This window comes from Vidua macroura, chromosome Z, assembly GCF_024509145.1.
Source record: "Vidua macroura isolate BioBank_ID:100142 chromosome Z, ASM2450914v1, whole genome shotgun sequence".
Lineage (NCBI taxonomy): Eukaryota > Metazoa > Chordata > Aves > Passeriformes > Viduidae > Vidua > Vidua macroura.
In genome coordinates, this window is record NC_071611.1 from 29280187 (window position 1) to 29307510 (window position 27324).

The following is a 27324-nucleotide window of genomic DNA, read 5'->3' on the forward strand; positions in this document are numbered from 1 at the left end:
TAGTTGTACTCCCTGACGTCTTCAGGCAGTTTAGAAAATTTTGTGCATATACTGGTGTATAGTGACTGCAGAAGTCTTCTTACACAAAGACTTTTATTAAACATGTAAGATAGTTTATTCCATGTGCTATAGTACTGTTCAAGTGGTTAGTGTAGTGTTCTTAGCATCAATATTCTTAGCTTCAACATATATTATGTTGAGTGAAATTGCAGATATGAAGGCTCAGGACCACAAAGACAAGGTATTTCATAATTAAATTTTTGCTGTTTTTTCACTGTCAGCATAGCTCTGGATGATCACTGTCAGCATTAGTGAGAATTTAGACATGATGAAAGCTTAGACAACTGTAGACATGGAAGCACATCATCATCGTGATTTATAGCATGGGATATTATACTGCAAGGTTGCAGTACTTTAGCATTCTATATTTACAGAGAAAAGAAAGTAATATTCGGTCTCTAATATAGCACAAAGCTAGGTTAGTACACATGCATTTTTCTGGTATCCAGAGTAGATGATTTCTCTTGCATGGACATGAGGACTTATTATTATTTTTGATTTTTTATTAAATTTTTTATTTAGTGCTTAAAGTCAGACTACAGTGCAGTAGTTACTTCTGAAAATTAACACTGTGTCAGAGACAAAACAAACAAGTACTCACCCTGGAACAGGAGATTGCAGCAACCACAATATTGTAGAGGTTTATTCTGTATTAGTTAACAAGTGAATAATAATATCTACCAAATAACTACAAATTCCCCCAGAATCTAAGCCTTTAAGCTCAGACCCTTAACCCTTAGAGCCACTTTTATGGCACAATAATATCTGCACTCGAGCAGAGCTGTCTGGAAAGCAGAGAACACAGGAGCATCCTGTCAACTCAAGTCAACTACAGTTATTGCTACAAAAATTGTCAAATACTAAAACACTTCATGAAAGACCTCTGGTTACAGAAGATACTCTTAACTCAGTGTCACAGACTCTTGGCTTGCCTGTTTTTCTCTCAATGGCACTGTGTGTCTGCTGCCTGAATGAGGTTAAATGTGTTCTGATACAATGTTGATGGAATTTGTATGAACCTGGGTAATAAAACTTGTGATGGCTTACACCACTCACTTCTGAGCACTGTTTATAGAAGACTGCTAAGACAAATCACTCCATGCCAGTGGTGTTGGGATGGGAATAATCTTATCCTCATACCTATTTCAATTCTGCAGAAGAAGCACCCGCTTGATAATAAAATTGAAAACAACCTGCTGTGCTAGAAATGGTCATTCCCATTACCCATCCTCAGAGACCCCTCCAGTGCTTCACAGAATCATGGGATCACTGAGGTTGGAAAAGACCTTTAGGATTGAGTCCAACTGCAAACTTAATACTGCCAAGCCCACCACTAAACCACATCCTTAAGTGCCTGCTGGGATGGTGACTTAACCAGTTCCCTGGGTAGCGTGTTCCAAGGCTTGACCACTCTTCTTGTGAAGAAATGTTTCCAGATATTCAATCTAAACCTCCCCTGGTGCAACTTGGGGCCATATCCTCTCATGCTGTCACTTGTTACCTGTGAGAATATACTGACCCTCATCTCACTGCAACATCCTTTCAGGCAGATGTAGAGACTGATAAGATCCCTTCCCTGAGCCTCCTTCTCTCCAGGCTAAACATCCCCAGCTCCCTCAGTCATCTCTTGTAAGACCTATGCTCTAACTTCCTTCCACAAAGCTATCCCCAAACAAACGGGGCTTATTACTTTACCAGAATGAGCACATAAAGGGAGTAATCTGGATTTGTTGAAGTGGTAGACACAGGAAGGACAAAGAAAAGTCCTGAAGAATGACGGGCAAAGCTACAGCCAGCGCTGACAGGAAAACAAATTAAATGGGTTCAAGGCCTTACTGGAGACACTGGAGCCTAGGTAAGCTGGAGAGTAGTAAACATGCTATTTTACCTGAAAAATGACAGGCTGCAGCCAGTTTTTCATATATTCATAGTTTTTCATAGATTGCCAGCACAGAAGTGGATAACAGAACAATAAACAGAAAAAGAACAATATGTATTCTCTGACCTTTCCCAAACAGTAATTTGGGTACAGACCCAGAGAGTTGTGGTGAATGGTGCTGCATCCAGCTGGGGATCAGTCACCAGCAGCGTCCCCCAGGGATCTGTGTTGGGCCCAGTCCTGTTTAGTATCTTTTCTGATGATCCAAATGAGGGGATTGAGTCTGCCACAGTAAATTAGCAGATGACACCAAGCTGGGTGTGAGTGTTGATCTGCTGGAGGGTAGGAAGAGCTCTGCAGAGAGACCTGGACAGGCTGGATAGATGGGCTGAGTCCAACAATCTGAGGTTTAACAAGACCAAGTGCCAGGTCCTGCACTTTGGCCCCAGCGATCCCCTGCAGTGCTGCAGGCTGGGGATAGAGTGGCTGGACAGTGGCCAGGCAGAAGGGGACCTGGGGATGCTGACTGACAGCAGCTGAACATGAGCCAGGGTGTGCCCAGGTGGCCAAGAAGGCCAATGGCATCCTAGCCTGGATCAGCAATGGTGTGGCCAGCAGGACCAGGGCAGGGTTTGTCCCCCTGTACTTGGCACTGGTGAGGCCACACCTCAAATCCTGTGTTCAGTTCTGGGCCCCTCAGTTTAGAGAGGATGTCCAGAGAAGGGCAACCGAGCTGTGGAAGGGTCTAGAGCACAAGTCCTGTGAGGAGCAGCTGAGGGAGCTGGGGTTGTTTAGCCTGGAAAAAAGGAGGCTCAAGAGAGACCTCATTGCTCCCAACAACTGCGTGAAGTGAGGGCACAGTCAGGTGGGGGCTGGTCTCTTTTCCCAGACAACCATTGACAGGACACAGCCTCAAGCTGTGCCAGAGAAGTTAAACTAGACACTGGAAAAGATTTCTTCACAGAGTGATTGGACCATGGAATAGGCTGCTGAGGGAGGTGGTGGGAGTCACCGTCCCTCAGAGTGTTTAAAAAAAGGCTGGATGTGGCACTCAGTGCCATGGTTTATTTCATAAGGTGGTGTTAGGTCATAGGTTGGACTTGTCTCCAAGGTCTTTTTCTACTTGATTCTGTAATTTTGTAATTGCTACCGTTAAATTTTGCTGGTAGTGGTTCAAGCCAAGGTACTCAGCAATCAGCAACCATTGCCTTTCTTCCAAGTTCTAATTAACTAACCATTCTGACATTCGTTTCACATGTGTGCCTACTGGGTACCATCAGAATTAGGATCCATAGGATGCAATAACGCCCTTTTGGCATTACAGCTGTGGTAGCGTATTTAGTATCTAGTGGTTTAGTGGGTTACATAATCTTGAAATGAACTTGGCCACTGTGACTTCTGTGTATTATTTTCAAGTGCTACCTACTGACTTTTGGAAAGGAAGCTACATGTGTTTCTGCAACTTTTAATTATTACAGCTGTGTCAAAGAAGCTGTAATTGCCAATGCCCACACAACATACACAGATGTGCTATTTATCTAGGCTAAGACTGTATTGTAGCTTTTCAACACAACAAGGGTGAGAACCTCATTGTTTAAAAAAAATAGCATTTAGTCACACTGAAGTTCTAACTAGTTATGCTGGGTCATAGGAATGTTCTTCCAATGCTGTAAAACATTTATTAAAAAGTTAAGATAAAATTTACATTGAATGCACTGGCTCAATGAAAATTACATTACTATTAAGGATCCCACTATGAAAAAGAATACAAATATTTCCACTAAAAGCTAAGAGATTTTGAGAATGTTGAGAAAATCTCTAGCTCCAAAACCAGTTAAAATAATCCAGTAGCATGTGATTCTATTCTGTTTCAATGTTCATTCAACCTTCAACAGAAGACCCTCTGGATTTAACAAAAACAAGTAAAAGCAAAGGTGTGGTAGCATACTTGAATTCACCATATCTAGGCTGTATCTCCATTGGAACGCTTGAGGAGTCTGCAGTTCCAAAAACTGTTGTGTGTGTACTCATAAATCCATTATACAATTGCTTTGAGGCCATTTGCTCTAGCAATGTTTCTTACTCTAACATTTTTTAAGCATTAGGGTTTCTCCTCTGTTTCCATATTTGTCTATTTGCAGCTGCAGGGTTGCAGTGAACTTTTTAAAGTCTTCAATCCACCAAATATTTTACTGACAAATAATCAGTCTGTTTTGTTTGTAATACTGTATGTGACTAATTTTCTGCTCTGCAGACCTGATTAAAAGTATGCTGATCCTAGGACACAGAGAAATAACACGGACATCCAGTCACAAGCATAAAAGAATATATTTTTTTCAACTTCTAAGGACAGTTATGTCTTGCAGTTTTTTGTTGTTTGGTTTTTTGGGTGGGTTGTTTAGTTTGGTATTTTTTTAATAATAGTGGTTGGTTATTTGAAAGCTTCAAGGAGCAAAAAAGCATGATGCAGAGAACAAGTGATGAAAGACATACTGGTTATATTTCTCTTTACACCCCTCCACTTGCATTGTCTGTCCTTCCAGCAGCCCAATAAGTCTTGGAAAGGCGACTGCCTTGCTGATTAGCTGTTGTGAAAAACGCCAACCACTTGGTTTTTAAGATTTTTAAAGTTTAATAATAATAAAATGGTTATAAAAATTTAGAGTTAGGACAATTACAAGACAATAAAAAGCAAAGAATTACGGACGTCCGGATGCTCTCGGGCACTTAAGCCACGACAAGCACACCTTGTGAACAAAGGAATAACCTTAAAAGCAATAGCCTGTTGCATATACAAAACACTTCATGATATATTTTATTTAACCTTTCTGTTAATCCCCAGGCGCCTTCGAGTCTAAGTCAGGCTTGAAGAAGTTCATTTCTATTGATAAGGAAAGCCATAAATTCTCCTCCTCTGGAAAATTTAGGGGTTTCTGTAATTGTTATCTTTGTGCGAAGAATTCCTTGATTATCTCATCTCTTTCTTGAGCTAGTTAAAAAGTATCTTACATAGTATAGTTTCTCTTTTAACATTGTGTTATAACCTAAAAATACATTCAACACACTACTTGAGAGAATTAATATAGTATAACTTTCCAACATTACACATATAATATTCATTGTAACATTTGTGAAAAGCCAATCATAAAATATGCCTTTTTCACAATCCCTCCTCTTATTCTTTATAAATCATTTGACTTGAGCAATATTTCTTATCCACTTGCATTCTTTTGACTCTGTTGGTAATTAAATAAAACATGGGATTAAACAAGGAAGAAACATCAAAACAGTTGTAACACATAAAAGGAAGAATCTTAATCCACCATCCCATTCTCAATACATTACCCCACCAGTTAGTTTTTTACTTTGTTTTCCCATTTTTGGACTGATACCTGGGTTATAATTTTTTTTTTATGATATCCTTTGTTTTTCTCAGGATGACTTCCCTATTGTCATCTATTTTCAATGATCTGATATATTAAACTTTCTACAAACACCCCCTTCGACAGCTAATAAATAGTCTAAAGCCAACCTATTCTGATACACTACAGTTTTTGTTTGGCTTTGCTGACTTGATATTAATTTCAATGGCTGAGCGGTTTTGTTTGTTATCTTTATAACTACTTGGAGTCCTATAATACGATTCAGTATATAATTTGGGGTCAATATAGAGCTAGATTGCTGTGCTGGTATCACCTTTTTTTTTTTTTTTTTTTTTTTTTTTTTTACTAATTGCTTTTTTACCGAATCTTGGACTATATCTCTGAGATCAAATGTAAAACAAATCCATCTCTCTCCTTTTGGACATTCAATGCCCCATCTATTAGCGCTTTTTCCTAAGCTCCTTGTTATCTTGTATTTTTCCCCATTTGGCCTGCAGGTACTTAATTTGGATGGGTCATAACAGTGGCTGTTGACATGGGTGTGTGTAACAAAAAAGGAACGTTGGTTTCTTTCCATGTAATACTTTCTGTATCATTTGCGACACAATTTTGCTGGTATCTCGAAAGGTAAAAGACAACAAATGAGAGACAGAAACAGGAATAACAGAGGTCTGGAATGGCTTATACCCCTACCTCCCCTGCCTATGGAGTTGCTTCCCATAGCAGGTATGTGTGATCTTCTCGGTGGCAAGTACAGTGGTCAATCCAGGCTTGCCCTCTGTTTCCCTTGTCACTTCTTTTTACTAATATTTTTTTTTTGGCAAGTCCTTTTTGACACTCCTTAACTGTGGTTTCCCACTATTCCTCAGGTTTCTCTCAGTCAACAGGCATGGATAATTCCCATGCACAAAACAAAGTTTTTACTTCAGTTCTTTTGAGTTCTATCTGTATAGGGGATAGATTCAGTACTCAATACCTCTTGCGACAAGAACATAGATTTTGTGAGCTCTAATACCAATTATTCCCATAATTTGAACATTTACTTATAACCCAGTTAATGTGTCCAGTATTGGGATGAATCAAATAAAGTATACAGTATAGTACTAATCGCAATTTCCCTTCTTCCCTGTACAAGTCCCAGGCTAAGGCCAGAATATAAGAACCTTTAATTAAAATAGTCCTGATCTTCCTGTTTGAAGTGGCAGTAGTCCTCTCCCAAGGAGGTGTCGGAGACGTCTCAGGGCTTATTCACGCAGTGCTTAAAAACCAGTGATGTAAGCTTTGCCTTATTTCTCAGGCAGGTGTTATTCTTTGTACCTTCCTTGGATCATTTGGGTCTTCCCAAACTTTTACCACCCAGTCCCAGTTGAAAGTCAATTTGTTATCACCCGGTTTAGATGTGATAGTCCATTCCTCAAGTTTCTTCACAAGTTCTTTGATTTTGCTGGCATGAATTCACCCTCTTTCTGTGATTCGGATTGCTGCTTTAGTAGTACCTGGAAAGGACTTCTTAATAACACAGTGTTAAAAGAAAGACAGTACTGCATTAACTTTTACCATTAGTTTTCCTCAAAACTTCTTGGGTTTAACTAAAACTGTTTTTCTACAGCTGCTTCTTGTATCCAGCTGTGTTAATAGCTGCAGAGGCCAATTAAACACTAGACCAATTCTAACACGAGATGTATCACATCTCTTGCTTTTTACTTTTTGGGTGACATTTAACTGTTTTAGCCTTACAGACCCATTCTTTAGAACAAAAGCCTCCTCTTCTTAACAACAACAACAAAAACAACAAGAAAAAAAAAAAAAACAGAAAGAAAAAATCTTGTCGAAAAAACCTACTTTGTGAGGTTTTGGAGTGCCAACTATTTTTGCTTTAATCCTTATATCTTCTTTTTCACAGCTTTGCGTTTAACTCTGTTCTTGGCCTCTCTCCCTACCTTGTTGTCACTCTATCTAGCGGGCGAGAACTTACAGACAGCCATGGGCATGGTGACTTTGGGGGCTTATTTCACTATCTCTTTCACTCTCTCTCTCTCTCTTTCTCTCCCTTTCTCTCTCTTTCTTGACTTATGTGCCGGGGCAGAGGCTGCCATCTTGGACTCGGGACCCTGGCAGGCTGGGAGCTGCCCCTGGCAGCTCTGCTACTGAGCCAGGCCACTCCTGGGCTGCAAACCTGCACAATCCACACCCAGCCCCGCTACTGGGCTGGCGAGCGCCTCTGGCAACTCCTCGCTCTCTGGGACCTTGGCACAACCCAGCCAGCCCCAAACCCCAGTGGTACCTTGTGCTGTGCCACTTCCACCGGGTGGGCGAAACACTAGGAGTTGCTGCGCTGGGTAACCTCCATGAATCCACTCCTGCCGCAGCCCCTGAGAGCAGCCAAACACTTTTCAACTTCAACAACTCTAAACCTGGCGTCCCCAGGTGTTTTTGGTATTCTATTTCCTTAGTCTACATATCATTGAACAACTTTCTAACAACCATGTGTTAAGACACTTCTCTGCCCTTTATGCAGAGACTGCATTCAAGCACTTGTCCTCTTCTAGCACCAAGACATCACCACTCTACATTCCAACATCTACATTCCAACATCTACATTCTAACATCACTCTACATTCCAACATCCCAGAGAGGTGAGTCTGCCAATCAACCCTCCCCCCTTTTTCAACTTCTTCTGCAAGTATGCAATTCACAGCATCCTCCACCAAGGCTACTAGCCACTCACAGCTGACACAGTGCCAAAACAAAAGACTTGCTTTGCTATGACCATTTTTTTATTCACAAGCTTGAAAAGGTGGCAGGAACAAGGTAAACTACAACTAACTTCCAAAGTGACCCTGCCTGCACTAAAAAATTTGAGGCAATGTTAGTTAGTGCAATACAATTTGCAACCAGAGTTTTTCCATTCACAGATTTCCAGCCACAGCTCTCAAGAAATACCTCACCACCTCCGTTTTACTGAAACAGAGGAATTCAAGGAACTCCATCACTAAAAGGCAAAAGAAATGGTCAAACATCAGAACAAGCACCTCTTCTATCACCAATTGCTCAGGACACTATGAACTCACCCCTGGGCAGAAACACTAGTTCTGATGACACCCTTGCCTCAACATCCCAGGGCCTCTGAGGTAAAAAGGTACTGTGGCACCAAATTCAATGGATTGAAAACATCCCTCCATAAGTCATGGAGTGGAATAATAAAGCTAAGGTTTGATTTGGGAAGGGCATCTGAGGACACAGAGCATGAGTTTTACAAATCCATATTTTGAAGAGGGAATGGACAAAATATGAGTACAGTGGGGAGACAGCAAGTAAGGAATTTGTCTTTGCAATACCCTCCCTTTGACTGCTAGGAAACACTGTCCAAAGAGGTTCCTGTGGTACAAACAATAACTGGATGGGAAGAGGCACTCTTGAATTTCATAATAGGAAACAGCACCTGAGTACTGCAGTGGTGAAGCACCTTGCCTGCAAACTCACCAGAGGCAAGCGACTGCTGCCACGCTGCAGGGCTACCTGCAGCACAGAGGGAATCATGGCCAAGCCCTCGGTGCAGGCCTGGAAAAACCACACAAGGAACCCACAACTTCCTCACAGCTCTCCAACTCACTCAAGAAATAAAACTACAGCAAGCAGAGATCTCCCCCCACTATCTTTTTTATGTGTGTGTCACACACCTACAGTAATGCTGAAAGTAACAAATTAACAGCTTACATTAGAAGATACCTTTTCTTCATCTAGCTTTGTAGGTTCCCTTTTATATATGTAGCCACCTCCAATTCTGGGTAAAAAAATGAGCCCTATTTTTCAGAAGGGCTATGCATGCACAACTCTAGCCACTGTTCCAGGTGCACTGCAAGTAATCAGTACTTCCAGAAAAACTACCAAACAAACAAAACAAAAACTAACAAAGCAAAAACACCTTTGCGTACCTGAAAAAGGACTGGCTGGAAGGAAAAATGTTTCTCATTGACCTACTAATCAGCTGGTGTTACTTTTAGTTTAACTTTACACAATGAGAACCACTTGATTGAATAACCTGGCCTCGACTCAAAATAAATTGACTAGGTTTTGCTATGTCACAGCCGTAAACTAGTTTTTCAATCTTAAGAGTACAGCAAGTTACATATTTGAAGATGAAAAATCACAATGCAAATTGGAATAAATAGTTTAAACTACTTGTACACAAAGGGAAAAAAATTAGCTGAATCAACAGCTCCATGAAGACATCTGCTCCATATGAAGCATCCTCCCCTATTTCCTTCTCCAGCCCAAACTTCCTTGTTAATTTTTCTTTATCTTCTTGGCTTAATTTTAAAAGTCTGGCTGTCATCTTCCCATCTTCTGGGATAACCCCTATTCTTAATTTCACTTGTAAATCTCGTCCTAATAAGCTGCTACCCTCCCCTGGGACTAATAAGACATCCCTTATTTAAAATTTAGTTTCTCCCTCAATTGCCACATTTTTAATGACAGGAACTGTGAGACTTTCTTCTCTTGCTCCTATAACTTTACAGTCTTTTTACTCACACTATAACTTTTTAGAATATTTAACAGACAGGTTCTTTCTGCCCCTGTGTCTACCACAAATTCCAATTCTTCTTCTTGGGGACCCACTTTTAAAGTCATCACAGGCTCCAGATGGTATCTGTCCCCTAAAAAATAGAGCCTTTGACACCCCTATTCTTCCTCAGTGTTCATCTCTTTGAAGATTTTCAGATCTTTTGCCTATTTAGGACAGTCCCTCTTATAATGTCCTTTGTCTTGGCAGTAAAAACAGACATTCCTGGAATGCTCTTGAGGTTTGGTTTGTATTGGGGTTTTATTCTTTTCTGTTCCCCTGTCTCTACAACCATCATATCTAGGAGTAGTGCTTGTGTGTTTTTGATTTTTCTTGTAATTGTTTTCTCATGGTGACTGCCATAATTTTTGCCTTCAGTTTAGCTTTTTCCTCATCTTTCCAGACATAAACTTGCTGAGCTTCCTTCAATACGTCATCTAATGGTTTATCATGCTAATCCTCAATTTTTTCTAATTTCTTTCTAATATTTGGCCAAGCATTTGTAACAAAGTTAATTCTTAACAAAGCTTTTCCCACATCAGTTTCAGGATCTATTCCAGGATCCGGTTTTATATTTCTCCTAAGTTTGTCTAACCATTTGGTTGGAGTCTCTTCTTTCCCCTGCTGTGCCTCAAAAAGCCTTTTTCATCGAGGTGCTGCCCCTTTGGGCCGGTCGGGCAGCCGCGAGCAGCGAGGTGTGGGCCGGTACCGAAGCGGCAAAAGAGAGAGCGGGGGAGCTGCTGCGGGCAGCGGGGCGGGAGCCTGCAGAGCCGCCGCGGGCAGCGAACTCGCGCCTGGGGCATGAACACGCGGCAAGCCAGGACCTGGGGTAGGCGCTGGGACCGGGACAGGCACCGACACCGGGGCCGGCGGAGCTGAAGGGAGCAGCTCGCTGGGACATGAAACCGGCGCTGGAGCCGCAGGTGGTGCAGGCGCGAATGGGAAGGGAGGGGGTAGAACTTTTAAAGGATCCCATTCTTTTTCTTTTCCTCTTGCTCCCCTCCCTTCTCTTTCCCTTTTTTTCTTTTTTTGTTTTGTTTCGGGGATTTCTGCTACCTTAAAGATTTTTATTTTCCTAAAATCCCCAGTCCAACATGTGGCATATTCTCTTTCTTCTGGATTAAACAGTTCCTTTGAGTTTACAAATACACTTAGAGCCTGACATATCCATCTTTCAAAAGAATCATATCTAGGCCAATAAACGTGGTCAGATCTTATTTCCTTTGTTGGCCATTCAAGCATACAAAATTGTATCATCTTTACTTTGTCCTTTTTTCTTGTACAAGGGTTTTTTTCCCAGTTGGCTAACATAACTCCCAGGGGACTATCCTGGGGCATCTCTGTTGATAATTTTTTACTCCTGGATTTCTGTCCCATTTTTCAAGATCTTATCTATTCACCCCCTGCCTCTGTTTTTCACTTTCCTCTCACTACCTAAATACCACTTTTCTTTCGGCTATATTCTCAAAAACCTCCTTTTTCTCACACTACTTTTCAATACAATACACTTTCCTCCGATGAACTATAATAAAACTTAAAATAAACAATCTACATTACATATACTTTAATTCATCCACATTCACTCAATTTTATTTTTCACTTACTCTCACACACAACAAAACAACAAGGTACCTTTTATTTTTCAACACACCTATTACACTTTTCGGTGTCCCTGGCCAGTCCCGGTGTTCTTGGATACCCCTCAATCCAGCTGTGTTGTTCCCAACCCCAGATCCTCTCAGGCTTATCCTCAAACTGGCAAAATTTATACTCAATCCTGGGTGCTCTCGAATATTAATATCTCAACCGAGCAAATTTAATTCTGGGTGCTCTCGAATAATAATATCTCAACCCAGCAAACTTAATTCTGGGTGCTCTTGGAATGTTAATCCCTCAACCCAGCAGGTTTGAATCAACCCTGGAGGCTCTTGGAACATTAATCCCTCAATCCAGCAGGTTTGAATCAACCCTGGAGGCTCTTGGAACATTAATCCCTCAACCCAGCAGGTTTGAATCAACCCTGGAGGCTCTTGGAACATTAATCCGTCAACCCAGCAGGTTTAATCCTGGATGTTCTTGGGCATTCTTATCCCTCAATCCAGCAGAATTTTTAGGGGCCCCTCCCACACATTTTACCTTTTATTTTTCCCCAATAGCTTATGCCAAGAAAACCCTCTTTTTACCTTTTATTTTTTTTTTCTTCCCAATGAATTACCTTTTATTTTCCTCCCCCACCAAGGGGTCCCACTGTTTCCCCGGGGGGGGGGGGGGGGGGGGGCGGGATTCTCTCACTCTTTTTGTCGCTCGCTTCGTCTCTTTACTGGCCGCTTTTCTCGCGAAAAAGACGGAAACGCAGCATGGGAGACTGCCGGTGTCGCTTAGCAGGTCTGGGGTAACCAGCCCGCTTCTCATTCACACACATTCATCCCCCCTTTATCCGCCCCGTCCCAACAAATACTTACCTATCCTTTCTCCTTGTGTCTTTGTTCTTCGTGCACACTTTAGTCTTAGCGGCTAATTACCGCGGTTGTAGGGAATCTCTTCCCTTTTCTTTGTTTTATTGTCTTCTTTTGTCCATCGGATCTTAACCTGCATCTGTCGGTCACACCAGGGGAGCACAGTGAGGCTGCCTAACAGGGCAGGACGCGTCTCCCTCACTCTGACTCTCCTAAGGCACCGGCAGAGAGGTGTTAGAAACCATCCTCTGCTACCATAATTGTGAAAAACGCCGATCACTTAGTTTTTAAAATTTTTAAAGTTTAATAATAATAAAATGGTTATAAAAATAGTAATACAATTAGAGTAATAAAAATTTAGAGTTAGGACAATTACAAGACAATGAAAAACAAAGAATTACGGACGTCCGGATGCTCTCGGGCACTTAAGCCACGACAAGCACACCTTGTGAACAAAGGAATAACCTTAAAAGCAATAACCTGTTGCATATACAAAACACTTCATGATTATGCATGTATTTTATTTAAAACAAGAAATTCGTCTGGTACTTGTCAAAAAGTTTCTGTTAATCCCCAGGCGCCTTCGAGTCTAAGTCAGGCTTGAAGTAGTTCATTTCTATTGATAAGGAAAGCCATAAATTCTCCTCCTCTGGAAAATTTAGGGGTTTCTGTAATTGTTATCTTTGTGCGAAGAATTCCTTGATTATCTCATCTCTTTCTTGAGCTAGTTAAAAAGTATCTTACATAGTATAGTTTCTCTTTTAACATTGTGTTATAACCTAATAATACATTCAACACACTACTTGAGAGAATTAATACAGCATAACTTTCCAACATTACACATATAATATTCATTGTAACATTTGTGAAAAGCCAATCATAAAATATGCATTTTTCACAGCTGTGCTGCCCATGTGGCCCAGTTTTACACACTGGCATCATGGTACTCTGCGTAATGCCATCTTACAGAATCCAACCTTACAGCTCCCGTTCCTTTTCTTCGCTGGCAAAACTCATTGCAGTCATAAGCTGCACTGCAGCAAGGACTACAGAGTTCTGATTTACTTAATTTTCTCCTTACTTAGATTAAATAAAAGCACCTTCCTGCTGTCAGGCATTCTAATTTACTTTCCCACCTCCAAAAGAAATAGTTCAAACAATACATTTAATCAATTAATTAAGTATTAAAGGCAAACCTCCAAAATGCATCAGCTTTAGTCCTCGAGTGTTGGTCCAAGGCACCAGGTAATGAACTGAGCATAAAATCAAAGTCAAAATAAACCTATTTCAGATATGACTAAAAAGGCCCAGCCACCTGTACATGGAGTATCTCCTATTAATGTGTAAGTAGACACATCACTTTCCAGTGCATTTTGGCAGATTACTACTGCATTAGTTAGTAGCAGTAGAGTACTAAAAATAGCGGTGCTTTGTAGTAGGCTTGCTGTAACAAAGCGTGTAGCACACTCAGTGTCTAAATACACAGTATTTCACACACTACCTGAAATCTTACTGTGATAGCTCACAAGGGGGTGCTCCAGCACTGAGTTTTACACTGCAGTGCCTAACTTCCAGAAGATGCTCTTCCTACATTAGCTGTCACACTTATACTTTGTGAAATTCCAGGACTGATTCTGGCTTAAATATTTTTGTTTCTACACTGTAATCTCCTCAACAATCCTTCAGGGGCTTGAAGCTTTCTTGGAGGTTTCTCTCTTGGGTCACACAACTAGCCTGTGTTCTCAGCAATAAGGATAACGCTTTCAAAACAATGTATTGCTACAGCAAACCCAAGACTATGATCTGGAAACTTCTGGTAAATGATACACAGAATCATGTTTAAAAAGGAGGATTTCTGGCTTCAGTCGGGAAAATACCAGAAAGGACCCACTAACAGGCTACATTAACTGTGAATGTTAAATTCCTCTGTCGATCTTTCTGGGCCAAATCAGTAATTCCTTTGATTGTTATGTAAATGACGGCTTTTCAAAGTAGCAATTTCTAAATGGCCCAAGATTTACTCATCAGTGCAGCAGCAGTTCTAAATCTTTGCACTAAGGAAAGAACAGAACAACGATTTCTAAGAAAGCCAGTTAACTGGCAGCCTCATTAAGACTACCAAGAACTGCGTGAAAGGGAGATGAAATTATTCTTTTACTATTGCTGGCAAGCCTTTCAGGCCAAAAAAGACATACATAGCCTTTTCAATGGAAAAAGAATGATTCCATTAGCAACTATGATAGAATACACTTCGTACACCAAAAATTTCTGATCTCACATAAAATTTGACACTAGAGGAACATAAAAAAATGTAACAAAAAGGTGTAAGCCAAAACTTTTCAGAACAGTACAAATAGCTAAAATCTAATTTTTGCTCTCCATGTCCTGCTGCATTAAGTTAGACAATCTTAAAACTGCCTTGTCATGACAATAAAAAAAAATTTTTGCCCTCTTGGATAGTCAGAGTTCACATATTCAGAAAACAAGCTGAAGCTGGTAGACAGACAGATAGATACTCAACTGTAGTATTTATTTAAATAATACAGAATCGAAGTGTGAACTGCCACATCTCAAACTAGAGAGAAAGTATCTGCCAACATATTGAGCAGTTTATTAAGCTGTATTACATTCAAGATAATAGAAAAGAAACCCTTGTGCTAACGTGCTCACATCTTGCAATAGGACTTACCTACATATGAGGCAGTCTTGAATTAAAAAGTGTGGTTCTCTTACATTAAAAAAATCCTTTTGTACAGTGCTTTTAGTTTTCAATATTATTTTAATTACACATTTCAACATATAAAAATAAAGCTAAACTACAAGCTGAAAACTTCTGTTTATGCAAACAAAATTAAATTTCAGGTTCTCTTTAGGCTCTAGCACTTAATGATATCTACATATATTCAATTCTCCACACTCCAGTCTCTGGTGAGAAAACTACATCTCTCTGAACTGTCTACTGATTGACATGATTTTAGCCATCTACAGATTTCAGCATTTATGCCACTAAGTCAAATTTTCATGTTCAGAATTATGATAACATTAAAAGTGATATTTGACTGCTATAAAATGGAAAATACCAAGCAACATTATGTCCCAGATAATGATTCAGAATTCACATCTTTAAGACTGTTTTACCACTAAAATGCTATTATCACACTAACATTTACAAAAATCCAAGATTATTCTGTGTGGATTTTTTTTTCTTCTAACAATACATGAGCTCTGATCTTCTTTCACTACAAAAGTGCAGAGATGCTTCAGACCTAGAAGTAGACAATACACATACCATTATGGCATTACTGTTTGCAAGGTTCATACTCATCAATGAAAATAACTAAGTAAGGACTGACAATACACATACAATAATTTATAACATACATAGCAGGATTTACTTACTATCTCTTCCTTACAACAATTAAAAAAAAAAAAAAGTCACTTCCCTAAACTAGTAACTATTACAACATAGCAGTACGAGCAAAGGGCAAAAGAGAGGAGCTACTACGTAACAGATCTGAAGAGTTTCAACATAATTTCAGGTATTGCCTTAAATGTAACTGGGCCAGTGACCACTAGCACCTAATGCAAAGCATGCTACTATGAATTTAATTCTGGCAGCATAAATGGCACTGAAGCATCCACAGCTCATTTCAGAATCCAAACTGTACATAAATTGCTGTCAGCCCGTTAACATAAGGCTAGTTCAGATGTAACTGAATCTATCTATCTATGGCAATCTAAAACTGCCATAAAAAAAATTAGCAAGTGATTACCTAATAGTCAAAACCCACATCTCATCCATTTCCCAAGTATTCTTCATATATTTCTGGTTTCTAACCAAGTGCTTTTATAATCCCTAATCCCCAATTTCAACACGTAAGAATTCTTTACATACCATACTACTACTGGAGTTTGCAAACAAAATTCCATGCCTCACACCTGTGTAAATCCATTGACTTTGATGAAATCATCTAAGCCACAGCCACGTCTGTTTTGAGCTTGACATCCTCTTTGATCCGCCAAATTATCTTTTGCTACCTTCTCTTTTCAGAATGCAATCCAGAACCCTCTTGGGAAACTGCTATGGGCACTAATGGATACTTATGCTTATGTGCTTTATGTGATCTTAGCAAAATGGCAATGTGTAATTACTCTTCTCAGCAATTTACATTTCAAGTAAGGGCTGATTCGGATGAAACTACATGTAAAACAATACAGCTACCATGAACCACATTTCTCAAAACCTCTACCCAAGTTAATCCCATTTACAAAGTGCAAGACCAGATAATCTGACACAGCATCTCATCACACAAGCTTGTTAATGATGAAGGTCAATGGACTTCCCATGAAGATGGACACTTCCAGTGGATGATGCACTCAGTCCTGTAGGAGCAGGCTGGAACTTCATTACTATGCTATGTAACCAGTTTGTAAGTGAGCTACCCTCTGCAGAGATAAGCATTTTCTAGACTAATAGTTCTCCGGGGTGGCTTTTTAGGAACACTTGGTGAGATGGACAGATCATAACTACCTCACATACCTGTACAGTATTTACAAAACAAAACCAGAAAATACAGCATTTGCAAGAAAATATGACATGAGGAGGGGAAGAAATGTGTGTTTGGTGGCTGGTTGCTTTGGTTGGGTTTTTTTCCTTAACAAAAAACCAACCAATAAAATCAACTGAACAAAAACCCCAAGACACTTTTTGTAGGGGAACCATAATTAATATACAGTATAACAATGTGCTGCATATAGCCTCACACAGGTGATAAGCTAGCTAGTAAGTTATGGCTGCCACCCATAACTATTAACTTCCAAAGGCACATTTCTCAGCTAAGTATACACAATCCTTCACATATTTTATAACTGATACATCATAGAACTATGCTATTTCAAGATAATAAAACTCAAGAAACCAAACTAATACCAGCCAAAACATGATACACTGAAAGAATACTAGTTCTTCCCAACAGAGAAATTCAGCTTTTCAAAGAAAACATAAATAATACATACATGTTTTCACTAATATCCACATTTAAAATAAAAGATGCTCTATGAGTAAACCCAGATGGTCTAAAAATACTCCTTTAATAAGTATGTACCAGTAGAAACATCCCTCTAAAATACTTACTTTATTAGTGAAATGGTACCAAAGATAACAAGTATACAAACAATCTCTTTGCTCTATGCTACTTACACATCATAAATAAGACAGCTGTTGTTTCAAAACAGAATCTTTCAGTCTTCCTGTAAGCATACAGATTTTTTATTCTTTTATCAGAATTAGCTGTTTACCAGCCAACAGCATGTGGCTAAAAGATCACAAAAATGGCTGTTCTATACTTTACATGGTAAAGCATTTTCTGTTGTCTTAAATGTACACAGTGGCAAGAACATTAAACCTTACAGAAAATGAGGAGTGATTAAGCAGCTTCACAATCAAATTTGATTTCATTACCTTAGGAGTACGGCAAAGTTTTCATTCCCTGTAATATGCTTCCCTTCCACTGAAAAAACTAACTATGTGGAGCTAAAGTAAAACAAGTAGAAAGCAAACAGGCAATACACTTAGTTTTTTATTTTAACTGAAAGAAATAACACTTCCCATGAGGTAAGGCAATTAATAATTTGATTGCATTAAGTTGTAGTAAAAATAATCTACACGATTTTAGCTATAATTATGTCTTAAAAGCGTAACTTATCAGAAATCTCATATAACCGATTAAATTACTTCAAAGAACAAAAGCCATGTTCTGCCATGACAAAACCACCTGTTTTGTCATTCTCTTCTTGCATGCTTTCTCTACAAAAAACGATAAAAGAATCTCTACTATGTAAGCCCTGCATAAATTAGAACTTTCTTCCTCAAATTATTTATCCCCTATTTCTCTGCATGCCATTCCTTTTATATCACCAAACAGGTATCAGAGAAAATAACAGAGAGGTAACAATTAAGGCCATCCAAATGTATATTAAATGTCTTAAGGGCTTTCTTTGATGCAGGTGATGAGAGCACACTTTGTATTCAGCTACTACTTTTGTACAGTGGTGGTCCCTAAATTACATCTTTTCTCTTATTTATAAATCTCTTCTAAGAATAAAAAATAAAAGTAAAATGGAGCTTCACTATTTTAACAAATGAATCAAACAACCATTCTGGCAAGTCACTTGCATTTTTGTCTACAGTATGGTGGTGGCAAAGTAGCAAGAGAGATCATATAAGATTTAGCTAAAAATGTGTAACAGCACGTATACATTTCTAGAAAATACCACATTTTAAGAAGGCACTAAAGCTTCTGCTTGTGCTCCCATATTTTTTTAACAAAAAGGAAAAATTTATTTTCTTAATGGCACCTGTACTATTCTCAGCTGAACAGACACACTGCAGTACATTGCAAAACAAAGCTGTAAGTTATGGTATCATCATACAGATGTGCTCACTTCTCTTTGGACAAAGAAAACAACAAAACAAAACAACCCCAAAATAGCCCTGTAAGCTAACCTAATATCTATAACATGGCAATGTTCCTTTTAGGAACAGAAGAAGCGCATGCATTGTTCAAATACTTTATAAGAAATATTAATTTCAAGGATATTAGTAAGAAATTATTTTAAATAATAAATCCTAAGAATCTCAAGCAGTGAGCAAATGAAAAACATACTAATCTATTTAACATAAGAACAGTAGAACAGTAAAAACATGTTTATGCTAAAACCCCCTTTCCCCACAGTTGTCATTTACAAGGAAAGAAAGTGTGTATATTTATGCACCATTTTCAAGCACATCAAACAGCACACATTAAAGTTTTTGTGGATTTTTTTAACCTACAGGGTAGAACAATCCAGAAGTCATCAACAAGCAGTATTTTAAACAACCTTCAATGCATATCTTCAGCTTTTTTGGGAAGTACAGGTTTACATCTTTCAGTTTCTAGTTATTTGTAACAGCTTATAGCAAAACTTAACATAAATCATTTTACAAGTACAGCCATCATGGAAATGCATGGATTTTCAGAGATGAATAGTTCTGATGGCATCTACCTTTTCATGGTATTAACTACTGGTCTGTGCTCTCTTGCTTTACAGCAAGAAGACAACAAAGCTATCACATGAACTGGAGGAGCTACTAGTACTATCAACACATTCAGGTTGATTGCTTTGACATTTTCTTCCTCATTCTGGGAAACAAAATGCTTTGGATTTCATTCCTTACTTGAATTAGAAGTCCATTCTTTGCTTTAAACCTCTTCCATTTTAATTGAGAGATTTTCCTCATTTGGTTGACAATTCCCATTCTGTTGTAGCTTGACTTCATCTGTCCTTTGTGTATCTCTATTGTCTACTTCCTTGTCAGTTTCTGAATTCTGATCTTCTTTATTGTTATCTTTGTCCTACCAAAGATAAAAGTATTTGACAACAAAATAATATTCTTAGCATTACAGGCTATGACTTCCAACCAACTCTCAGTAATTTTATTGTTTCAAGTTTTACATGTGTATCTTGTGTCTGCAAATTTTAGAATAGAGGTGTGAGCTTCTTTGCCCCTCCATCTTTTTTTAAAATATGCTTTTCAGTTGGCTGAAGTTCAGCACTCACAACAACTCCTCACCCAAGAAATTATGCCATAGAATGATCTGTCTTTATGAACTAAAATAAACTCATATATAAAGTTATAGAACAAGCAGCACCATGGAACGTATGAGAAGCAGCTCCAGAAATTAAGATTTCACTAACAATTTTTAAAATAGAACAGGACTAAATTTTTTCTCATTTTTTGTCAGGTATCTGATGCATTTTTAGAGTTCTTGAGTAAGATACTTCCTCAAGCATTTGAACAGTCACCTAAACCAGCTGTTTTTTACCAGCTGAGTAATTCTGAGCAGAACTAACTACTCTTTAAAGGTGTGCGGCTATTCAAATTCTAAGATTAAACAATTTGAAGATATTTCTTTTCTTAATTGCAGCACTTTCTATTTTGCAGGGGAAAATCCTATACCACTCTTTCACAACTCCTCCACTTTACTCTTACAGAATCCAATATACAGACCAGGACCAATTAAATGAGAGTTTGAACTGCATAGTGAGAGTTTATTTTAAAAGTAATCTTTTCAGTTTCACAGTCAAGCCACCCCTGAATACTGCTTGTTAGTCAATAGTCTGCCTGCTCCTAAAAGTAGGAAGCCAGGCAAGACCTAACATAGGGCACCAACACGAAAGAGAAACAAGGTGTTTCTGTAACCTAAGCACACAAACTCCAATAGGTCAGCTGAAGATCAAATATCTAGACTTAAACTGGCCTACTAACCCCAACTAGCAAATACTGAACTCAAGCAGCACTAATTCGGTAAGAACAGGAGAAATAGAAGGAGTAAAACAAAGAAAAAGTAGACAGAGAATTTCAGTAATGGCTTCACTACCTCTTCATTCTGCTGATCACTTGGTCACACAAACTTACCTTCAAAGTAGTGGTGCTTTTGTCAGATTTCTCCTTTCCCTCTTTTTCTTTACTACTTTTTTTCTTTGAAGTGGAGCGTTCTCTTTCTCTTCTTTCATTATTTGTATCTCTTTCTCTTTTTTTTTCTTTCTTGTTTCTGTTTAAGAAATTTTTAATTCAAATTAGAATTTGATCCAACTACAACAAACTTCAAACCATTTGACTGCAAACTAAACACCCAGCATGGGTTTTCAAAAAACATGCCAAAATTTAACCAAAAATCCTTTTGCAAAGACAATGGCATTTTTTTGGTTGAAGAGAGCTAAACAGTTCACACGACCACCACATACTGTATTAGCAAAGAAAAAAACAATTTAATCTGTATCAGATGAAGGGATTTTATTGATTTGAAGCAATTTGCAATGCTGGTTGATTTGAAACTATGTCATTGAAAGAACACCGCAGCTCAAATTGGTTAAAGTTCTGAGTTAGTTTTAAATTAAAACTGAATCATACTGACAACTGAAATCATCTGAAATCACTAGCGCAAAGGCAGTAAACAGTGAAAGTACTATAAATTCTTCCTTCTTTACTGATAATTAACTTCTGTGCTTACATCAAACTGACCTTCTTGGAGAAGGAGTTCGTGAAGACTTTCTTTTTGCTGTTTTTGATGTTTTAGGAGATTTGGAGGGACTTCTGCTCTTCCTTTTACGCCTTTCTCTACGGGACCAAGTAATTCATTATCATCAAAATCCAAAAATAATAAACTCAAAGGATATAAAAAGAGAAAGCTCTTTTAATGATCTAAACATATTCACTGAATTTAACAGTCTATATTACCAACAAAATATGAACTGTACAAACTAAAAAAAAAAAAATTTGTATGCTTCAGTTTAGTGGTAAAGGCAAGGCCAATGCAAGAAAAAAAATATGCCCTTTCAAAAATTTTTTTACAATCTTTATATGCTTGATAACAATGAAAACACACTGAAGTCAGTAATACTGTATCAGCTGAGTTTCTTCAGTCAGGAAAATAACTCAATTGAATGAAAAGCCATATTAAGACAAAAGGTATAACTTGAGCAATATGAATTTCATAACTTTACAACCTGAAGATCACTGCAACTTCAGTTTAACCTGACTGAAATTTAATTCCTAAATGTATGAGCTAGAATTAGTTCGTTTAGAAGAAAAGAGTGCAAAATGAAGCCCAAGCTGTAGTCAAAGTCACAATAAATAAAATCTATTGTTTCTCTAGTGGTCCTTGCTTAGCAAACAGAATGTCATCATTCTGTAACACATGTAAGAGCTTGAAGTGTTTTACAAAGCAACTGTTATACATAGCTAAATGGAATTTCCTGAAGTTGTCATTATGGAGTCTGATCTTGAATATAACAAAACATGAAATAACTGGTCATTTATACTATATAAATTAAAGCAAAAACTGAGTCAGTACAACTTCATTTAACATAAATGCAGAAGCCACCTATCAAAATAAGATTACTTTTTTCCTATCAACTCTTTGTAAAGCAGGAAAAGCATACTGGAAGAACAACTGAAGAAAAAGAGGGACGTTTAAAACTTACTTCTAGATACAGCAGATGAGCTAAATTTTTTTTTTTACAAAACAGCTTTTGCAATTTGTGACTATTTAAATCTTCAATATATAGAAAAGCCAAGAAATCAACACTTATTAGATAAGTAACAAAAGGATATTTAAATTGTAGCCAGTATCACTATATGGATTCATACTCTGACCTATCAGAGTACCAATCCATAGTGATACTCAATATACCATCTACTGTGACTGTCCTGATAATTTTCTTTCTAGCAATGAGAACGGTGCTGTATTTTGGATTCAGAATGAGAATGATGTTGATAATACACTGATGTTTTAGTTGTTACTTATCCTAAAACAAAGGACATTTGTTTCCCATGCCCTACCAGCAAACAGGTACACAAGACACTGCAAGGGAGGATGACCAGGAGAACTGACCCAACTGGCCAAAAGTCAGAGAGGTGAGTGATTATGTAGTGCATCATTTGTTTCTCTTGGGCTTTATCCCTCTCTGTCCTTTCCATTACAATTACTACTGTTACTATAATTATTTTGTTTTAATTACTAATGTGTTCTTTCCTGAACTCTCAAAACAGAGCCTGGCAGAGCATGACAAGGATGAGCAAGGGAGGGACTGGTGAGGGAAAAAAAGTCAAAAAAAACCTGTCATGGTTTAACCTCAGATGACAACTAAGTCCCAAGTGGCATTTGCTTATTCCCTGCCTTCTTTTGCCCCCTTTGCCCATCAACTTCCATAGCCCCAACCCACCAGGGGAGGGAAATAAGCAGGAAAACAAGAAAAACTCCAGCACTGTACCAGCTGCTAGTAAGAAATTTAACTCTCTTTCAATCAAAACCAATACAGTGACCTCCTGAAGCTGCACAGGACAAGATTTCTAAAGTATTTAGTTCAGCAAGCTTTTGATTTATCTTTGATAAACTAAAAATACAAAATAGCCTCAAAATTGTGTAGTAAATACCAATCACTCATCAGCTGTTCACTACTTAACATGCATTTTGAACATCTCCACATTGATCATCACCTTTATTTAATTAAGGATACTGGAAATTGATCACTCTCTCTCAGTGCTGTCACTTTGGCTACACTGAATACATTCTCACTTAGTTCTGCTTTCCAGTATTATGTACCTGCAAATCAAGTGCTTCAGCAATTGTGTTGACACTAGAAACTGCTTATTCATTAAATTTTATTTTCAGTTTCTGCTTTTCTTATTTCAAGTTGAAGAAATATAACTGCGTTTCACTGCATCTCTTCTCATCTCTATTACACTTGTACATTAGAAGATTTTTGTGCACCCATTTCATTAAATGTCTTACACAATATTAACAGCAAAATTTAAGAAAAACAAGTTCTGAATGCTTTGATAGTGATCTTATGTCTCTTAATTATACAGGGAAATAACATTCTGTATGCCATCTACTGGCTCTGCTAGCCTGTAAGATAGCTCCTTTTCCAACCGATTTCACTTCCCCTGGTCTGTCTCTTCTTTCAGCTAGGAATCACAACCATCTTATTTCCAGTACCTGTGAGCAAAGCAAGTCAGCAAAGCAAGGTCAGCTGCCATTTAGTTCTTAGAAGGTCCTGTATGTCTTATTCCACCTTCACTTCTTCTCCAAAAAGATGACTATTTGCCCAATATTTTATGTTTATACTTATATTTCACATTTTACATGATCAGCAGTCAACTACTGTACTGAAATTCAGGCAATTGAAATTTCCATCTGTTGAATGATCTTCACTGGAAAAGTCTGCAACCATCTCAACTATGCAATGTCCATCACCAAAGAAAGACCCCTAACGTAACCTAACCTACTCAGTATAAAAAGTAAATGACATTACTGAGATTGGAAGAACCCTCTGAAGATCACTTAGTCCAACCTATCCCTTCCCCACCTTACAAGAGGGTCAATCATAGTATGTTATTCAGGGCCATACCCAGTCAGATTTTTGGCTGGAAGAGACAATCCCTTGAAGTAACTGGTTCCAGTCTGCCAAGCAAAACCACAACTTCAACACTAGGAAAAAAAACCCTTTATTTCCCATAGGTCAATATGTGCCTGTCACCTCTTAATTGTCACAGGCCTCCGCTGGCTCTGTCTTCTTCAAGCTCTTATCAGATATTCATACATATTGGTAAGATGCTCCTCAGCCTTCTCTTTTCCAAGCTAAACAATCCCAGATTCCTCAGTATTCCCTTGTATGAAGGAAGTTCCAAGTCCTTTATCAGCTTCGTGGTCCTTCACTGGACTCGCTCCAGTACATCTGCACACCTCTTGTAATGCGAAGCCCAGAACAGGATCCTAAATGTGTCCTCACCAGAAGAGGGAAAGAATTACCTTTCTTGACCTACTAACAACATTGCTGCCTTCCTTGGCTGCAAGGACATGGCAGCCAGCAAGTCCCCATGCTATACTGGTGCAATGGCATTATTTCTGGCTGGGTGTAGGATGTGTCCTTTCTCTTTGTTCAAGTCCATGAGATGACTATCAGCCCATTTCTCCCATCTGCTAAGGTTTCTCTAATGGCAGATCAGCCTCCCCCCCCAGCTGCTTCTCTGCTGTTTGCAAAGCTACAGAGGATGCACTCTGTCCCACTGTCTAAGCCTCTGATAACAACATTCACAGGTATTGGCCTCTGCACTGATGCTCTAAGGATAGTTATATCTGAAAAAAATTGGAAATGCATAATAAAAAGTGTATTTTCTTATCTTCCAGCTTCAAAAGAACACTACCCTTGATTAACAATACCTGTATTATACCAAAGTACCCTTTGGACTTTGACTGCACTAGAAGAAATGCACTAATTTTCACAAGAATTCCATGCTCAAGTACATGACATTGGAGCCTTCCCATAGCGATTTCTTAACTAGTAAGATTCCTAAGGGGGAGCAAAATTATTGCAAACTAGAATATGAGTTTTTTGTTAACATCCATTTAACTACACTTGCTATTTGGCACTAGGAGCCTGGCTTTCCACCAAGGCTCCTATGTAAGATACATATTGCGAAACCCTTACATATTTTTATGCACTTATCCAATTCAAAACTCTGAGGCCTATGGACTGAAAAAAAATGGTTTCAAAGCTGACAGAAGTATCTCTATGTGAGTCTTCCAGACATTTAAATAGGAAGCTGCATATGCTTAATGAAGAAACAATATTTTGCCCATAAACCTCGTAACACAAACACAGTGTTCAGAAACTATTACACCCTTTTTTGCCTTCTATGAACCCTGAACTGATGAATTTTGAGGACTAGAGAAGGTCTGCGTGAAACTATTACAATAGGTAGAACCTGTCCAACTCATTCAGCATTTCATTATCTCAAGGTTACAGATATAATTTGGTGTTTAAATCTGATACAATACTACTGAAGTCCCTAATTCCTGATGTAACAAAAAGGACCTTATCCACCAATGCTTCTAAACTTAACTTAGATACAATGCTTTTAGAATATGCCTGAGCTTGCTTACAGAGATTGTTTATCATCTCACAGCCTCTTTCTGCTGTAATGAATTTATCCAGACTTCCTGCCAGTTAAGCTTCCCTCAGAGCCAAAACCAACAGCCACATTACCTTTGTTTTCCTGCTTACTGTCAGTAGTGTTAAGGAATGTTATACTTTTAACTTACACCTGGGCGTCATATAAACAATACATCTGTCTCTTCCAATTGAGATACATTTACCTCGTGAAAGGCTAGCCAGCCAACCTACATGCTTGCTTCCTGCAGTTCAGTCATCCAGCCAAAGAGAAACAAGTATTAGAAAACAACCGTTTGCAAGATCTACAGACCAAAATGCTGCAGTATGTAAATAATGAAAGAACTATGTAACAGTTACTCAGACTTTCATCAGGGCAAAGATAATGTCTGTGATGTTGGTCAGAACTTTTGGCTGTCTGTAACATACACAACTGGCACAAGAATAATCTCATTATTGCGCTCAAGGTTCATACAATATGGTTATGTGAAAGTCAACCACCAGCAGCCCAACAAGAAACTCTGGTACATCAGGCATAATATAGAGCTTTTTATAATAGATGTTACTTTAAAGGAAAATCTACAAAGAAATAATACAAATTTATTTAGAAAGAGCTATGGTGGCATCAATACATAAAAATTAGGATGGTGCCTCGCTGAACTAACAAGTCAAAAAAAAAAAAAAAGCATGATAAATGCTAAACAAACCTGCTGGAGCTACGAGATCTTCTTGAAGAGCTATAGCTTCTTGGGGGTGTTCGGGATCTCTTATCTTTCTTCTTTTTATCATCTCTCTCTTTTTCTCGCTCCTTCTCCTTATCCCCATCTTTTTCCTTATCTCTGTCCTTTTCTTTGTCCCCTCCTTTGTCCTTATCTCCCTCCTTGTCCTTAATCTTCTCTCTGTCCTTCTCAGTATCTTCTTTTTCTTTGTTCTGATCTACCTCTTCCTTGTCTTTTTCCTTATCTTTATCTTTTTCCTTTTCCTTATCTTTATCCTTGTCCCTGTCTTTGTCTCGGGCTCTCTCTCTATCTTTGCTTCGCTCTTTATCTCTCTCCTTGTCCTTCTCCCTATTTCTCTCTTTATCTCGCTCTCTTTCCCTGTCTTTGTCTCGATCCCTATCCTTCTCCTTGTCTCGGTCTCTGTCTTTCTCTTTTTCTTTGGCCTTTTCTTTTTCCTTGATCTTTTCTTTGTCTCTTTTCTTGTCCCTGTGAAAAGCCAAACACAAACCCATTAATTCATCTTTGAACTTTCCAATTAAAATTACAACTAACTTTTTAATATACATCAAGATAATGAATCTGTTAAAAAATAGTAATTCTTCAATATTTTAATTTTTCACCCCTGTTCATAATAAGGAAAAGCTACATATAGCTAGGAAATACACAGCTATGTACAGCTAGGAAGAATTTGGAAACCCAACTGGAGAAGGGGAGGCCAAAACCAAATCAAACCACTATCTTCCAAGTGATGCTACTATGTTTGGAA

General features: G+C 38.4%; 1 protein-coding gene across 2 annotated transcripts in view; it reads right to left on the reverse strand.

Annotated features, from left to right (window-relative positions):
* Nucleotides 1–17414: 17414 nt before the first annotated feature.
* The window catches only part of SREK1 (splicing regulatory glutamic acid and lysine rich protein 1), a 33576-nt gene continuing 23666 nt past the window's right edge, over nt 17415–27324 (reverse strand). For both annotated transcript variants that reach the window (XM_054002723.1, XM_054002725.1), the window contains 4 exons: nt 26547–27044; nt 21407–21502; nt 20801–20936; nt 17415–19736 (listed from right to left, as the gene is read on the reverse strand). In XM_054002723.1, coding sequence (XP_053858698.1) covers nt 19584–19736; nt 20801–20936; nt 21407–21502; nt 26547–27044 — 883 coding nt within the window. In that variant the 3' untranslated portion in view covers nt 17415–19583. The remainder of the gene's footprint in view (nt 19737–20800; nt 20937–21406; nt 21503–26546; nt 27045–27324) is intronic.